The 15,949-nt window shown below is 46.0% G+C and overlaps 2 protein-coding genes across 2 annotated transcripts in view; both read left to right on the top strand.

Moving 5' to 3' along the window:
* SOS2 (SOS Ras/Rho guanine nucleotide exchange factor 2) overlaps positions 1-7,535 on the top strand; it is a 56,098-nt gene extending 48,563 nt beyond the window's left edge. The window contains exons 18-23 of the mRNA XM_065635976.1: positions 638-810; positions 1,244-1,360; positions 2,788-3,049; positions 3,950-3,991; positions 5,084-5,193; positions 5,789-7,535. Coding sequence (XP_065492048.1) covers positions 638-810; positions 1,244-1,360; positions 2,788-3,049; positions 3,950-3,991; positions 5,084-5,193; positions 5,789-6,274 — 1,190 coding nt within the window. The 3' untranslated portion in view covers positions 6,275-7,535. The remainder of the gene's footprint in view (positions 1-637; positions 811-1,243; positions 1,361-2,787; positions 3,050-3,949; positions 3,992-5,083; positions 5,194-5,788) is intronic.
* A 3,168-nt stretch (positions 7,536-10,703) lies between these two features.
* Positions 10,704-15,009, top strand: VCPKMT (valosin containing protein lysine methyltransferase). The gene is made up of 6 exons (XM_065636561.1): positions 10,704-10,927; positions 11,059-11,169; positions 11,366-11,438; positions 12,342-12,461; positions 13,920-14,024; positions 14,583-15,009. The coding sequence occupies exons 1-6, from the start codon at positions 10,716-10,718 to the stop codon at positions 14,595-14,597; spliced, it is 636 nt and encodes a 211-aa protein (XP_065492633.1). The 5' UTR covers positions 10,704-10,715; the 3' UTR covers positions 14,598-15,009.
* Positions 15,010-15,949: the final 940 nt, after the last annotated feature.

Genomic DNA, 15,949 nt, shown 5'->3' with positions numbered 1-15,949 from the left:
TCCTCATAAGGGAGATGCTCCACTCCCTTAATCATCTTTGTGGCCTTGCGCTGGACTCTCTCCAGCAGTTCCCTGTCCTTCTTGAACTGAGGGGCCCAGAACTGGACACAATATTCCAGAAGTAACCCCAGGCCAGGTTAATATTTTGTGCTGGCAGTTTGGAGTTCCATGCAGATGTGTTAATATTGCTTAAAGTGTTCAAGGTTGTGTTTAGCGCTAAAAAATGTTTAATAAGATGTGCGACTTCGACTTCCAGGTTTGTAGCGTTTAATTTAGACTTGGCGTCTTTTATATAAATTTATTTTTCTAGTTTGGTGTACAGATTTCTGGTATCATATTAGTATGAATATTACCTTACTTGATTAAACACCGCCTCAGTATTGGTGATCGGATTATGGTCATGACCTTAAGATGTTGGGCTTTTTCTAAACTGAGGATCTCATGTTAAAACATCTTATTTCAATAATATATTGTTCCTGTGTAAAAATGCAGGCTTGATTAACTTTTGCCAGCTAATCGACTGTTAGACCATTAAAGGGAATGCTCTACCTAGGCTCAGACTTTTTTATCGTTAGAAAGAATGAAATCAGCTCTTGGAATGAAAACGAACTTTAACCAGCACTTCTCTTTTTATCAGGAATATACCTAACAAATATTTTGAAGACAGAAGAAGGGAATCCCGACTTCCTTAAAAGACAAGGGAAAGAATTAATTAACTTCAGTAAGAGGAGAAAAGTGGCTGAAATCACAGGAGAAATTCAGCAGTATCAAAACCAGCCTTACTGTTTACGGATAGAGCCAGAAATCCGGGTAATCAAACACTAAATGTCTGGTTTGGGGATGGGAGGGAGGAAAAGAATGTACACAACAGAAAATTCTCAAATAATCTTGTACTAGACCTGATCTTGCCTGAATAGTGACTGTCAGAAAAGGGGAGACGGTGGATTATAGACCACGAGGTACCACAGCAAAGGGCAGCCACAAGTGGGGATTTACTCGCTTCAATTCCATGTTCTGGGTCTTGTTCATCCCCTTATTGTTCTGCAGATGCTATCGGAGATTTTTTTTTTTAGCAACAAAACAGAATGAATAAGAAATACTGACTAAACAACAGAACTTTTTGGAGAAAAACCAGTTGCCTTTAACCTAAAATGCTCTGCACGTGCCTAGTACATTTAGTCCTTCATTAAAATTCTGTGTATATTCTTCTATTTCAACTATTATCGATGCTTGTTTCATTTAGAAATTCTTCGAAAACCTCAATCCTATGGGGAAGATACCAGAAAAAGAGTTTACAGATTATCTGTTCAACAAGTCATTAGAAATTGAACCTCGAAACTGCAAGCAGCCGCCTAGATTTGTAAGTCTTGTCCTGCAAATTCAATACCTAAAATCCACTAACCACTGTGAGAAAGAATACGTAGCTAATTCAATAAGCTATATATATTTCCTTCAGAATTCTGTACCATGAGATGATGTTAAAATACTTGGATTTCAGGTGTTGGTCACTACTAAAACCTACTGCCTTTGCTTTATTTTAGAATGAACTTTTTTTTTCACAAAACATAAAATATTACAGTTTAAATTTGGGTTGCTTGGCATATAATCATTTCATAGAATATGCGGTGACATTTTTCATTTCACAGTATCAAAAAATCTTATAAAATATGAATTGAAATATGGATTGTATGCTTCACCGATGTGTTTTCTTTAAGTAGAAGTTAATTTCTGTTTTTCTTTTGTCTAAATATTTTGCATTGTTGCAGAAGTTGAAGTACACCACAGAATTTATAAGGTGCAACCTTCTTGCTGAACAAAATGTAATTCCATTTAAAGGCACAGCAATCTTGTTTTTTAAGAAAATACCTACTGGAGCCCAGAACTTCTTTTTTTAAAGCAGAGAGATTGTTCTCTAGAATGCTTGAGGTTTTTACACATTGTGATTGTACTTTTGAGTAGCTGGAGACATCTCTAATTTTGGGGAGAGCTATCGATCATTTTAGCAATCTTCTGATAGAGGAATGAGTAAGATATTACAAATATGGCAAGAAAATGACAGAAATTGCTGTCGCAAAATGCTGCTTATGGTAGTTTCTCTAAAATATTTTCTAAAAACAGATATCGGTGCTGCCAGGCTCAACTGGGCATGAAATCTTTCCAGTTCCTGCTTCCCAAACAAGATATTTGTATTAGAATTTCAGGAAAGTCCTGTTCTAGGCTCTGTCTGGTGCAGTCGCGCTTTGATCTGTGCTGCGTTCCACCCGAATCTGAGGCTCCTTTCATTCACACCAGTGACGTGTGCGTCAGAATTTCGTCCTGAATAACTCAGAGGACGTGGACAAGGTGTAGCTGAGAGTGTCCTTGACTTTGGATGCGCATTAGGGACCTGGTGACCTCCAGTGGGACCAGCACAAAGTGTCTTACACTGCTGCTTTGAGGCAGTTTCTGCAGTGTGGGGACACTTGAAATAATTCTATCTTCCCCAAGGTCTTGCTCTTCTCCGTGTTTTGTCCAGATTGGAACGCATCTGGAACTTGACTCGTCATTCTTCATAGCTGTGGAAAAAAATAAACAAAAATTAAAATCATTAAGCTGGGTAAAAAGATTCATTAAGCCGTAACTTTTCAGTAAACTCTATAGATAACAACAGGCTGAACCTTAAGTCAATTGTAGAAAGGCTGTATCACCATTTAAAGTGTATTCGATAAGTACTTTTAAAAACATTTCACAGACACTTGGCCGTTTTGCTGAAATGTCAGCGCTACTAACCAGCTGTGCTTTTTCCAGCCCAGAAAAACAACGTACCCCCTGAAATCTCCCGGGATAAGGCCCAACACGGGCAGACACGGCTCCACGTCGGGCACTGTGCGCAGCCACCCGCTGCCGCTGGAAAAGGAGCCCAGCAAGATCAGCTTCAGTCGGATCACCGAGGCAGAGCACGAATCGACCGTGTCGGCACCAACCTCGCCCAACACGCCGTCCACACCACCCGTGTCCGCGTCTTCCGAGTTCAGCGTGTTTTTAGACATCGATCTCAACAGTTCTTACAGTAAATGCGGTGCAATATGTTTTATTAATTGTCGTTACTGTCCCTCCGGCTTGCAAGGTGTATTGTGTACACCAGCTTTTTAAAAAATGTTGCAAAATTTAGTTGTGGAGTGTGAAATTGTTGTGCCAGCGTTCCGTGTGCCGCGGTTTGGACATCCCTGCTGTAAGTAGTTTAATAACAAGTGGCGTTTCCAGGGTTTTTGCCCGCTGGAGCTGAGGCAATCTGTACGGGCCATGTCCCCGTGAAGCACAACCGTGCCTGTGTTACCACGAGTGGCACATTGGAGAGAGAAACAAACGGTGCCGAGGACCCGGCATCCACACCAGTGCGTGTTTCTGGGGCGCACCTGTGGCTGAGCACGCTCTAGTGATTCTGGTTTAATTTCTTTTGGAGGGGAATCCAGTCGGTGTGTGTTGAGCTGTGAACCGAGGTGCCAGAGTTGGGGCACTTGCTCCGTCTTGATTAAAAAAACGACATTCTTGGTTCAGACATCCTGATAACGTGCCCAGGCTTTGCTTGTAGCTGTGAGCAGCTCCTTAGTCTTTAAATCAGCCTGAGAGGTCTTGGCTCTGCTCTAAGGGGGCTGCAGACTTGGCCTAAATGACCAAAAATATTTATATGGTAAGTGCTGAGGGCGCTTGGGCTGCAGGGGAGTGAACAACAACGGGGTCGTGTCAGAACAGAGTAGAATAGCAAAGTTTAATTCCCATCTTGACTTAAAATCTCTACTTCAGGAACATTTTACACAGGAAAGTTTAATTCATGTTAGCAGTAGGTAAACCTGGAGATTATGGTGATCTCTGAGGTGGTTCACAAGCACACATTGTGTGCTGTAGTGCGCTTGTTCTCTCTGGAAAATCTTGAATTTTTTTTTTTTTTTTCTTTTTTTTCATCTAACAGGTAACAATAGCATCTTCGCTCCCGTCAGTTTGCCACAGTCGAGTGAGTACCGTAACTATTAAATCTTCCATTTAACTCTGCTTTTCCTGCTTTCAGGAGAGCTGAATGGGAATTAAAATCTGAGATCTGGGATGAAAATGTGGGTTGTGTTCATTAGAGTTCCGATTTGTTTGTGTGTTTGTTTTTTGTACAGTTTTTAGCTACAAGCAGTTTGTAAAGTCTAAAAACTGTCTGGTTTTGTTTTGGATTTTTACCCAGGCTCTAGCATGATTTTGCTTCTATTTTGAACGTCCTTGATGATTATTTTGTTTGACTAATGGTACGAATGAAGCAACCTGATAATTTTGTATTGTCACTTAGTGAAAATAATTGTTCTGTTCCTGGGAAAGAAGAGGTACTTTTTGTCCCACAGCTGTGAGACGTATCCTGAATTCATCTGTGTTTGCAGCTTCTCTTTTTGCTCACTTATTACACAGGCACATACATGTTTTTCATAACATGGTTAAAATTTCAAACTGGAGAGGTGCCTGATGTATTGATACGAAAGTCACAAATATAGGTCGGGGGGGTTTGTTGTTTCTTAACCGTGAGGATTTTTTTTTTCCTCTCTGTAAAAAAGGACGGACTAGAAATGTCCTAAAATGCTGTAAGAGTTAATATCATCTGCTCTGTTCAGCGTGTAACTCTCCTGTTTCAGAAGTGCTGCAAACCTGTTAACGAAGCCTCTAAATTTCCCAATTTGAATGTGTATCCAAACAAACCTTCCACTCCAGAATAATTGAGGCATGTGGGCAAAGTGCAGGCGCTGTGGTAAGCGGGGTGAATTCTGCAATACAGAGAGGATTGCAGAGGTTATTGAAGTGCTCCCCAGGAGTTCACTTCGTTTTTCTGTCTGTTGTGTTGCCGGTTAACTGTTGATGCGTGTCTCTGGTACTGGAAATTGGAGAGCTCTTTGTGAGGGTATATCTGATTAAAGAAACAAATGAGAATTTCACGCAACTGACGTTAATGCTTCACGTGGCTGTTAAGCACAAAGATCTGCTTATTTGAGTCGCTCCTAGTTTGGTTTAATATTCTAGAGCATGTTCCTCAGGTGTTGCACAAGCAGTAAAATATCTGCTTTTCCCTCTGCAGAGACTTTCTTCAGCTCCTGGGGCAGCTTTCCCAAACTGAGCGATGAGCCTCAAAACCCTCCTCCGCTTCCCCCACGAAAAAAGATGGATCAGGACGCTTCTAATGCCAAGGTATCACTGTCTTCTGTGGAGTAACTTGGATAATAAACCAGGGAATGTCTAGAATCATAGAATAATTTAGTTTGGAAATGACATATAAGATCATTGAGTCCAACCATCTAGCCAAGCAGGAGAGGAAACGGCCTCAAGTTGCACCAGGGGAGGTTGAGGTTGGATCTTGGGAACAATTTCTTCCCCAAAGGGCTGTGGGGCATTGGAACAGGCTGCCCAGGGCAGTGGTGGAGTCACCATCCCTGGAGGGGTTGGACAGACACATAAATGATGTTCTCAGGGACATGGGGTAGTGCCAGGGGTGGGTTTGGTTGGACTCGATCTTGAGGGTCTCTTCCAACCAAAATGATTCTGTGATTCTAAAAGACCTTCAAACGCAGTGCTCCAGTTGCCCTTTTAAAGTTTCAGGTTCCCAGTGTCCAAACTCTTGCTCGCTACTTTAGGAACAGGGTGGTCACATTCAGATCAGAGGTACGGCCGTGCCAATGTCACGTTTCTGCCAGCAGCAGCAATCCGGAGAACCGTGCATCTGTCAGAAGATGCTTGTCTAAACATCCACATTTCTCACAATGTCTTTTGCTCTGTAACGTTGTAGGGAAGTTTAAAACCGGACGACGACCCTCCGGCGATTCCACCTCGGCAGCCGCCTCCTCCAAAGATCCAACCCCGCGCTCCCGCTTACGCCGGCCCCTTCGAGCAGCCGCTGCACAGTCCTCCTCCTCCGCCCCCCCGCGACCCCCTGCCCGACACCCCGCCGCCCGTCCCGCTGCGCCCGCCCGAGCACTTCATCAACTGCCCCCTGAGCCTGCAGCCGCCGCCGCTGGGCCGCTCGCCCCGGGAGCCCGAGTGGCTGCGGGAGCCGAGCGCCGGCTCCCCCGGCACCCCCCCCGGCACCCCCTCGCCCCGTGTCCCACGCCGCTGCCACAACAGCCCGGGCCATCCGCCCGCGCCCCCTGTCCCGCCCCGGCACAACTCCAGCCCCCAGCTACCAAAACTGCCACCAAAGACTTACAAAAGGGAGCTCTCCCACCCTCCTTTGCACAGACTGTCTTTGCTAGAAAACGCAGAAACTCCTCAATGACCTTAGCCATAGTAGTCATTGACACTGGAATAGTATTTGTAAAGTTTTCCTTTTTTTTTTTTTTTATTTATTCAAAAAGCAGTGTATTTTAGTACTTTCACAAATTATGCTCTTAAAATGCTGCTGATCAAAAAAAAAAAAGGTTTAAATTGGAAAAGCACGTCTCCACCCACTCTAGCCTAATGCGGCAGAATGACCCTCAGGTGATCAGCAGCATGGCCTTGGTTCACACCCTCAGTGCCGACACTTATGCCAGTATACAAAATATATCTTTTTGCACTGTAAACTACACTAAATGAATTTAAACTGACATCGTTTAATTGCACTGAGCCAAAAAAAAAAAAAAGAGGTGCGACTGTGGAATTTTTTTCAAATTTGAGCGCTAGTGGCCTTTTTTTTTTATTTAAAAGAAAAAAGAACAACGGGATGATTACACAACACAAGGATATAGAGTGTTACTGATTTTTAAACCTCTGGCCACTTGCCTTCTAATTTTGTGTAAGCTTGGAGGTTCGTGAGTGACAGCTACTGTTCTCGAATATTTTAACGCCGTTGTCTTAACCGCCATTGATTTGCTGCTGAAGACAGAAAAAAAAAAAAAAAAAAGAAAAATAGGTTGAAATCCAAATACCAAAATATTCAGTTGGTCTTGATTATTTCGAGAAAGAATGAACAAAGACTCCCCGCCTCGGATACTGGAAAGGATCCCTCGTCCTTCGCATGCATCTTGTTCAGATGTGCCTTTTTGTTTTGGTAGGCGAAGATGTCTTAAGCTAAAGAGTTGTTTGTCTACTGTTCTGGAGAACAAAGCTATACGCCATGTATGTACAATTGTTTATATTGTATATTTACAGATAATGCTAGTAACCTGTATAAATTTAAGTGACTCGAGGCCTATAATACCGTCTGCTACTCTTGCAATCTCGTACGGTCAGAAGTGTTTCCTCTGGCAGGAACAGTCTTGCCTTCCAAACCTCATAACTTTCTTTAGAGCTCACTTAACTTAATCGTGAATCCGTTTTGGAAATTGGTAGCATTTAAACCAGCAAACACTTAAAGCTTTATTAAACTTTTTAAACTGATAAGCGAATGGAACTTTTATTTGCCAGTTGAACTACCTGTTGGAACTGGTGCGAGTGAGTCTGTTTTACTGGTAGTACTGTAGCAGCATTTATAAAGTGGCCAGAAGCCACATTTTATTTACTGGTCTGTGGCCTTTTACTGTGCTTTGTATCAGAGTTCTTAACAAGATTAATAAATCACCCCAGTCTTAATTTTTAAGAGCTTGAGCAGTGCGTGTTCCTTGTAAGGGCAAGCTTGGGAATTGCATTTTAGGACCTCTTTGGCAATCCAAAGTGCCTCTGTTTTCCTGACAGCTCTCCAGCAGTTTAACCTTTCCCTCCACCTACCAACCCCTCAGCCCCTCGAGATGGAGAAGTGGTGGGATTTGTGGTGGGATTTGCAGCAGCTCCGGCTCACGAGCCACAATCCAGCTTTCCACCAGCCTCGCCTGTGTTGCTTCCACCGTTCCTTCGGAAGAGGAGAGGCAATAACCCTGGGCACGTGGGCTCATTTTCCTTCTCCTGGGAAGATGTATCTTGCCATCTGTCTCTTGGACCATCTTCTCCTACTGCCTGTCCCCTTCATGCTCCTTTCCTGAGAAAGAAGAGAGGGACAGGACGCCGAGGCCGTTCGTGCAAGGGGCAGAACACGTTCATAAAGGAGAGTCGCTTCATTTTGCAAAAACAACATCCAGGAAGGCCCAAGTTTGAGCAGGATGAACTGGAAGTGCAGTAAATGGATGATGCCTTGATTATGGGGTTTTTGCCTCTGCACTAAAAACACAGCTCGTAACTCGTTTCTGTAAGTTTGGGAAGAGCGTTTCTGTTGGTATCTGGTGGAGAAATTCTGCTCAGTGAAGTACTTACTCCCTGGCTGCTCTGCATACAACAGACCCGCTGTCAGGTTTCACCTTTCCAGTGATCTGCAGAAAAGCTGAACAAGTGAATTTTTTAATTTAGTTCCTTGTATTCACTGTTTCAAAGTCCTCACCAGCAGCTATTGCTAAAAGATGAGTAATATTTTTCCAGATTTTACATTTTGTGTGTCATTGCGGGCGGGGGAACTCTCCACAATTTTAGAATATACAGAGTGTTTCAAAAAGATGGACTCAATATCAAAGCATTTCACATTGGGTCCATCTTTTTGAAACACCCCGTACAGATGTCAGCTTTATACCTTCCTGTACCAGTGCTTAGACCAGCAGCATTTTCAATATCCCTTATTAAAATATATTATAGCTTTATATTTCAGTCCTGACTCAGCAAAGCCCTGACCAGATCATTTTAAGCTTGTGCTCAGAACTGGACGTGGAAAGAGATCCTGTGGGTTTTTTTGCAGGTTGGGCTTGGAGCATCACCACACACAACTGATTAACAGCAGCGCAGGGACAGTAAAGCTCCAGGAGGATGAGAGGACAGCAGGAACCTCTTACATTAGATCTCCCAAACGGAGGCAATAATGCGAAAAAACGAGACGCTTGTGCTGGAAGGCAGCAGCTAAACAACGTTCCTGGCTGCATCTCCCATGCGTGAAACACGACTCTTACACAGAGCCAGTTCTGGAGTTAACCTGATGTACATAAATCACAGCGTAAATCAGCAAAGGGGCCTTGTTTATGGATAACTTACCACACAATTGAACCGTCCTCTGCGCATAACAGGAGCTGGAAAACACAAAACCAAAGAGCCATTCCAAGGCAGGGCGGCGGCAGCACGTGTTCCCAAAGTCGCTGTTTGGCCGTGGTTTGGAAGCGGTTGAGGGCAGCTGGATTCCCACCAGCGCGGTTCGAGGGAACGCCAAGATAGCGATAAATTAACATTGCAGTTATTTCGTAATTAGAGGGATAGACGATAAAGAGCTGCAGGGGAAAAATGTGAAATTGCTGGGTTTCGAGTTGGCTTGCGTGGGAAAAGGCGGTTCCCTCAGAAAAGTGCAGATGAACAGCATGTGAAGGCAAAAGAACAGGAAAAGAAATGTCTTCCTAGTAGTTTTCTGTGGTCCTATTTTGAGTTACTCAGTTTTAGCATTTCCCCCTGCCCTGGAGCCAGAATAACCTATTTGGGTGCTGTGACATGGCTACAGCTGATCGAAACCAAGAAGGGACAAAAAGAAACATCTTTTGCTTCTTTTCTTCTTTGCAGTTTTACTCCAATTTTCAGAAATACACTACAACTCTGCATATATCATTTGGAATCCCTACCAAATGCAGTAACTCCTTCGGAAAGGAAGGGAGCATTAGTAAGAAATTCTAGGAAATTAAGTAATAAAAACTTGATTTCACGTGTCCAAGGAAAAAATCAAAAGCCTTTGCACTTAAAAATGTTGGTGCATATTCAGATGCTTTTAAAAAACCTTTTTGTAAGTTTAAATAGTGGATGAGGGCCTACAACACCCATTATTTCTAGCAATCTTGTGGCTTCAGGTGTGGACTGTGTGTCCACAGGGTTTACAGGCTCCACTGAATAACTTGTGAAGTAGATTTTTAATCACTGTGGGTTAATTTCCAGCCAGTTCACATGCAGAAAAATTTCTTCACGGCTGTCATTCCTCTGGCTGGTGCTTAATGTCTTCTTTAGCCTAATGGGCTAAAGCTGGAAGGTCTGACTTGGTTGCCATGGTGGTCTGGAGATGGAAACCTGACTTTGTAGGGAACACACAAGGCTGCAACACCCCCCCGAGCAATGGCTGGTGTTCCCTCCTGCAACAACCCGGCCAGTTAGTGCTGCAGCTTTACAGAACCACAGGCTGGTTGGGGTTGCAGGGACCTCTGGAGATCCCCCAGTGCAACCGCCCTGCTCACGCAGGGTCACCAGAGCAGATCACACAGGATCCCAGGCGGGTTTGAATGTCTCAGAGAAGGAGACTCCACACCCGCTCTGGGCAGCCTGGGCCAGGCTCTGGCACCTCCCAGCAAAGAAGTTTCTCCTCATGTTCAGATGGACCCTCCTGTGTTTCAGTCTGTGCCCGTTGCCCCTCACCCTGGCGCTGGGCACCACTGAGCAGAGTCTGGTCCACCCTCTGACACCCACCCTGAGATATTGATCAGCAGAAATAAGATCCCCAGTGCTGCCAGCAAGCACTAAAAAGCCCGTTTTTCTGTCAAGCAAGTGTAGCCCTGAGTGTACTTTTATATACTTCGCAGTCAAAGAGTTGGTCAGGAAGGGTTAGGCAGCGGTTTAGTCCGCTCCCGACGGGGGTTTGTGCTACTCCGGGGGCTGAGGCGCGGGCGGCGGGAAGCCCGATCGCCTCAGGGCGGGCGGCGGGAAGCCCGATCGCCTCAGGGCGGGCGGCGGGAAGCCCGATCGCCTCAGGGCGGGCGCCGCCATTTCCCCCGAGCGGGCCCGCCCCGGAGGAGGTGCCGCGCCGGCTCCGTGCGGCCATGGCGGGCTTCGTGCGGGAGCTGGAGCGGCGGGCCGGGCCGGCGCTGCGGCTGGAGCAGCGGGCGAGGGGCGGCGTGGGCTGCGTGGTGTGGGACGCCGCGCTGGTGCTCGCCAAGTTCCTGGAGACCGGCAGCTGCCCCCTCGCCCGCCGCCATGTCCTGGAACTGGGCGCCGGCACCGGCGCCGTGGGCATCATGGCGGCCACGCTGGGGTGAGCGGGGCCGCGCCGCGTTTCTCCACCTCTCCTTTATTATGTTATCCACGTGAAACCGTATAAACGTGTGTTTTGTGGGGGCTGGTGGCGCTGGGTTGGGCTGTAACCCCCCCGTGTGTGTGTTCCAGGGCAAACGTGACGGTCACGGACCTGGAGGAGCTGCAGGAGCTGCTGAGGGTGAATATAGAAAAGAACAAACATCTGGTGACAGGGTCAGTCCGAGCCAAGGTACTGAAATGGTTTGTATGATCCTTTACTGCTCCTGTTCCACTCTAACCCTTCTCGCTTTGTTAAATCACCAAATACACTTGAAAACGCCGCTTTAAAAGTGAAGCTCAGTATCACAACATAGTAAACTTTATGCTCAGTCCTTTACTACTTGTTTTATTATTACTGGAGCTTTTCATCTTTTTTTTTTTTTTTCCTTCTTTTTAGGGGTGAAGATGTAACAGAATTCCAGCCTCCCCCCGATTATATACTGATGGCTGATTGCATTTACTACGAGGAGGTAAATGAGACTTTGCACAACCCATGTCCAAAGTTTCCCTGGGAAGGGTGAGGGTTTAACACAAGAAGTAGCAAAATAAATATTTGGTCCCCATGGGTTAGAGGAATGTGTAGAACAGGGCTGAAAAAGGTATTTTTAACCGATTTGGGGCCACTTGAGATTCAGCCAAGGACTCTTATATTTTTTTAAAAATCACTTAATATTGGAGGCAACTTTTTTTTTTTTTTGCATTGGAAGTGGAGTATAAAGGAAAACGTTGTGAATGATATCCATGTTGCTATCTTAACGCATTGATGGATGAGATCTAGTAGTGCCCTGTCAGCACCGTTTGGGTTCTCATCACGCTTCCCTTGGAAAGGGAAAAGGAGAAATCACGTCCCAGCCAAGTGGCTGCTGTGAATCTGCCCCATGTGCTGGGCTGGAGCTTTCTAGGATGTGCACACAGAGCTAACGGGAGTTGCAAAAAAGGAATGACCTGAAAAATGCCATGTCCCAGTGCCCCATCAGTGGTTTTATAGCCCCTTGCGCCTGCGCGCGGTCCTCTTTCTGTGCATCGTGGTCTGGATCTGAGCCATATTCTAAGAACGGCTGAGGAAAGTCTTGCTTTTGAAACACCTCAAGAGATAGTCGTTGTTGTGCACCTCAAGGAAATGCCTGCTCAGCAGTTGGGGATGTTTTTGGCTTCAGTGCTGGTTCAGTTTTGGTCAGTCTGTGAAACTCCTGTGCAGTCTCTTTCTCCTCAGCTTCCCAGCTTGCCCCCGTGTTCCTTTTGTCCTAGATAAAGCACTAAAAATAACTCCCCGAAAAGCAAAACTGGAAACTTCTCTCTTGGGTGAAGACTTTCTGTGGTTAGAAGGTATCGTACTAGTAAAATAAACTCTAAATCTAACCTCTTTTGAGCAGTCGTTAGAACCGTTACTGAAGACACTGAAAGACCTCACTGGCCCTGATACGTGTGTCCTGTGCTGTTACGAACAGAGGACTATGGGAAAGAACCCTGAAATTGAGAGAAAATACTTTGAGGTAAGTGTTTGAAACATGCCCTTTTTGAACACGAGGAAAGCAGCTTTGTATTGGATCAGCTGAACGTCAGTGGGAGTTGCTACTCGTACAAATTCAGGCTGACTGCACAAAGTAGAGTTTGTAGCAGGAGAAGCACATTTGTCTTTAGATGGGGCAGAAAATTTGGATGGTGACTCTTGAAGTGATTGTCCAACTTACCAGTGAAGACTTTTCTGGACATTTACTGAGATTTCCTTCCCTCAAAAAGTGAAACTAACCTTTCTCACTTTACTAATCTTAACTGGATCGATGCTTTTGATCGAAGCAGCGGGACTTGCGTTGGCTGTTAAAAACCTCTCTGGCTTGTGATAACTTCCACATCTGCCAAAGGGCCACCGTATGCGAGGCAATATCTGTCAAAATCAAAACAATCATTTTTGTAGGAGCAAGTGAATAAGCAGTCCGTTTCTTTCTTTCTGCAGTGTTTGTCTTGATGTTACCCCAGGTTACTGGGAGGATTAAAAATGAGTCTGGTGAAAATTTATTTTCTTTTAGCCTGTTCCATTGAAAGCAGAGAGAAAACACAAAGTTTTCCAGCGTATTTCAGGACTCCCTGCTAAGTGATGTAGCTGCTTTTGCAAGAATTTTTCCTCTCTACAGAGAGAGCGTTAATAAATGATATAATTAAATAGTCCAGCTGCATCTTCTGTGCAGGTGAAGACAAGGAACACAGGTGACCGCCGAATCCCTCCTGAGGTTGTGGGGATGACAGTCAGTGCAGGATTTAACTCTGCACTGCGTACAAGCCGCCTTTGTGTACATAATAACACTACTACAAAAAAGGGGAAGGGCAAGAATTCCAGGGTGATTAGTACGTGTTAATAAAGGCACCTTTTGATAATTAGCTGTGCCTCGAACTCTTGCAGGGGCCTGACTGCGAGGAGGGCTCCTGCGATTGAGATCGGCTCTGGGGAGGTGCCGCTCCCACAATAAACACAAAAGGTGTGGGTGTTTCTGGATGATTTCTGCTTGCTTGTAATTTATTTCCTTCCTTAGCCTGCCAAGGTTCAGCCAAGTTAATCTGAGCACACGGTGGAGTCGATGCTGGGGTTTTTTAGCCTTTTTTTGTTTTCTCCCCTCCAGTTGAGAGGGTTGGCAGACACAACAGGTGCTGTGGTTTGGCTCAGCAACGTGGAGATCAGAGGAAGCCAAATGTTTTATCACAAGCTTTTAGATTTTTATTAAATGTTGCAAGATATCTGTAGTGCTTAAAATGAGAGTAAATGTGCTGCATGGGGGGAAAAAATGGTTTGTAGAGGCCTTTAGTGGAATGGTCTGAGCACGGTGGTTCCAGCCTCCTGAGGCTTCTCGCCCTCGTGTGATATATTGTGGGACCTTTTTAACCGAACGTGCTTAATTGAAAAGGGTGGTCGGTGTCATTTGAATTGTGTTCAATTTTGCATGTTCTCTGATCACCAGCTGCTTCAGACGGACTTTGAGCTGGAAAAAATTCCCCTGGAGAAGCACGACGAGGAGTATCGCAGCGAAGACATTCACATCGTGAACATCCACAGGAAGCAAACGGTGGGTTCGTTTAACCTTTAACGGGCACAGCGAACACTGCCGGGAGTTCCCAGAGCTGCTGTTTATTCGGCGTAGTGCGAGCGTTCCAGGGGCGAAGCTCCAAACTGACCCCAAAACACCGTCAGAGACCCTGCGAAGCTGCGGAGCCGAACCGTGTGTGCAGAGGAGCTGCTGTTCCTGCAGCCCTTGGCTTCAGCAGGACCATCCTGGAGCTGCACACTGGCTTTATCTTTTGCTTCCCCCTCTGGAGCGCAGGGGGATCTCAAAACTGGAGTTTTGAGGCACCAAAGTAATAAAAATAATAAGCCCATTGCTGGTTTTAGCACTGTACCACCTGCTGTACAGCCCTCTCCCCAAAACCTCTCTCGAGAGCTGGTACTTAGCACCCCTCACAGTTGGGTAGATCATTTTTTTGGTTAATTGATGGAGCAGGCAGTTCTGCGTCTAGAAAGTCTTTTGCATATTGTGCTGACACAAGGTGTGGGTCTGGTGCTTAAACAAAAACGGCCCACTTAAAAATCGGTATGCCTTTTTTTTTTTTTTTTAATCTCTTTGCAGAGTTTTCCGTCATGAGATCTCTGACCACATTATCTGTCCTCTGGCAGCCGGTAGAGCTCTGGAGAAGAGGGAGAGGGGGTAGAATAACACCGCAAAGGGACCGTCTGCGCTGTGGTTTGTGACTCATCTGCAGAAAACAGCTTTGCAACCGTGGACTTGGCGTGAGGCACCAGAAGTGGCCTCGTTAGACCAGATCCCCTGCTCCGCCAGGACAGATGTGACCTGCTGCTGCCTGCAGGCCGAGGCAGAAAAAGGAACCAGCGCTTCCCCCAGAGCGGTGCTGGGCACCTGTTCTGGTTCCCTGCGTTCCCGAGCGCTCCCGGAGTGGATGCCAGGACACGGAACCAACGGCTCTGTGAGGAGAAAACTGCGAGCGGGGTCGATCCTGCAGCCCCAGGTAGCCAGACAATAAAACTTTTGCACTTGAGATGGGTCTTGGATGGTGGGTTTGGTTTTTTAGCCTGTGGTTTGTGTCCCTCCTATGGCCCAGAGGTCCTGGGGGTCTCATCCGGGACGTTCTGGTGGTACATGCTGCACAGATAACACAGGTAGTTCCTGCGTGAAATTGTTCTTCCTTTTAATTCCACCTGCGCTTTGCTGGTATAAGGATCTGCAGCGTTAAAGTTTGACACCTTCAAACGATTCTGGTGCACAGGTTTGTTGTAGCTGTTGGTATTCCTCACCGTTATTGCACAGTGGTGGCTTTGAGATTTGATTTGAAAGGAAATCTCGCTTCTGCTGTGTAGTGGAAGCGGCTGTGGTGACGGTGGCTCTGCTGTGACAATGGCTTTGCTGCGACAGAGCTGCTGCACAACCCGAATTACAGCGGCTGCTTCCCTGAGCGTCTCATTCACGCTGCGTGCAGCACGAGTGCTCTCTGCTTCAGAAACCTGAATATTTAAGCTAAATCTGCTGGGTTTTCTCAAAACCTCGGCTGCTGGGTTTGGGGGAGCCTGTTTGCAGGCGCTGCCCTGAGCCGGGGCTCCTTTGTTAAGAACATTCCTCGCAAACTTCACACTCCATAAAACGCTGCCCTGGCTTGCAAAGCACAACAGCGATGACGAGTGAACGCGCGGCAAAACGAGAATGTAATTTGTTGTAACCGCACACGTTATTTGTTCACTTGTTAATGAAAAGAGCTCTTTAATTAGCCGGTGGCCTGCAGGAAGGTATTTACTGGTGTGTTTACACCAGCACAGCTTCCCTGCTGGAACCTTGTTCAGAGGAGTGTCCAAAGGAAGGGTGGAGCGAGAGTGGGGCCGTTTTCTGGAGCATCTCCCTGCGGGTGCTCCCTCTTCACTGCCTGCAGACCCCCAGGACGGGGGAGCAACGTTTCTCAGGGCTTTGGTGCCAACAGAGTAATTGTA

This window comes from Caloenas nicobarica, chromosome 5 (assembly GCF_036013445.1).
Source record: "Caloenas nicobarica isolate bCalNic1 chromosome 5, bCalNic1.hap1, whole genome shotgun sequence".
In the NCBI taxonomy this organism is placed as follows: Eukaryota; Metazoa; Chordata; class Aves; order Columbiformes; family Columbidae; genus Caloenas; species Caloenas nicobarica.
Note: the sequence above shows the minus strand (reverse complement) of the source record. Positions and strands in the feature narration are given on the sequence as shown.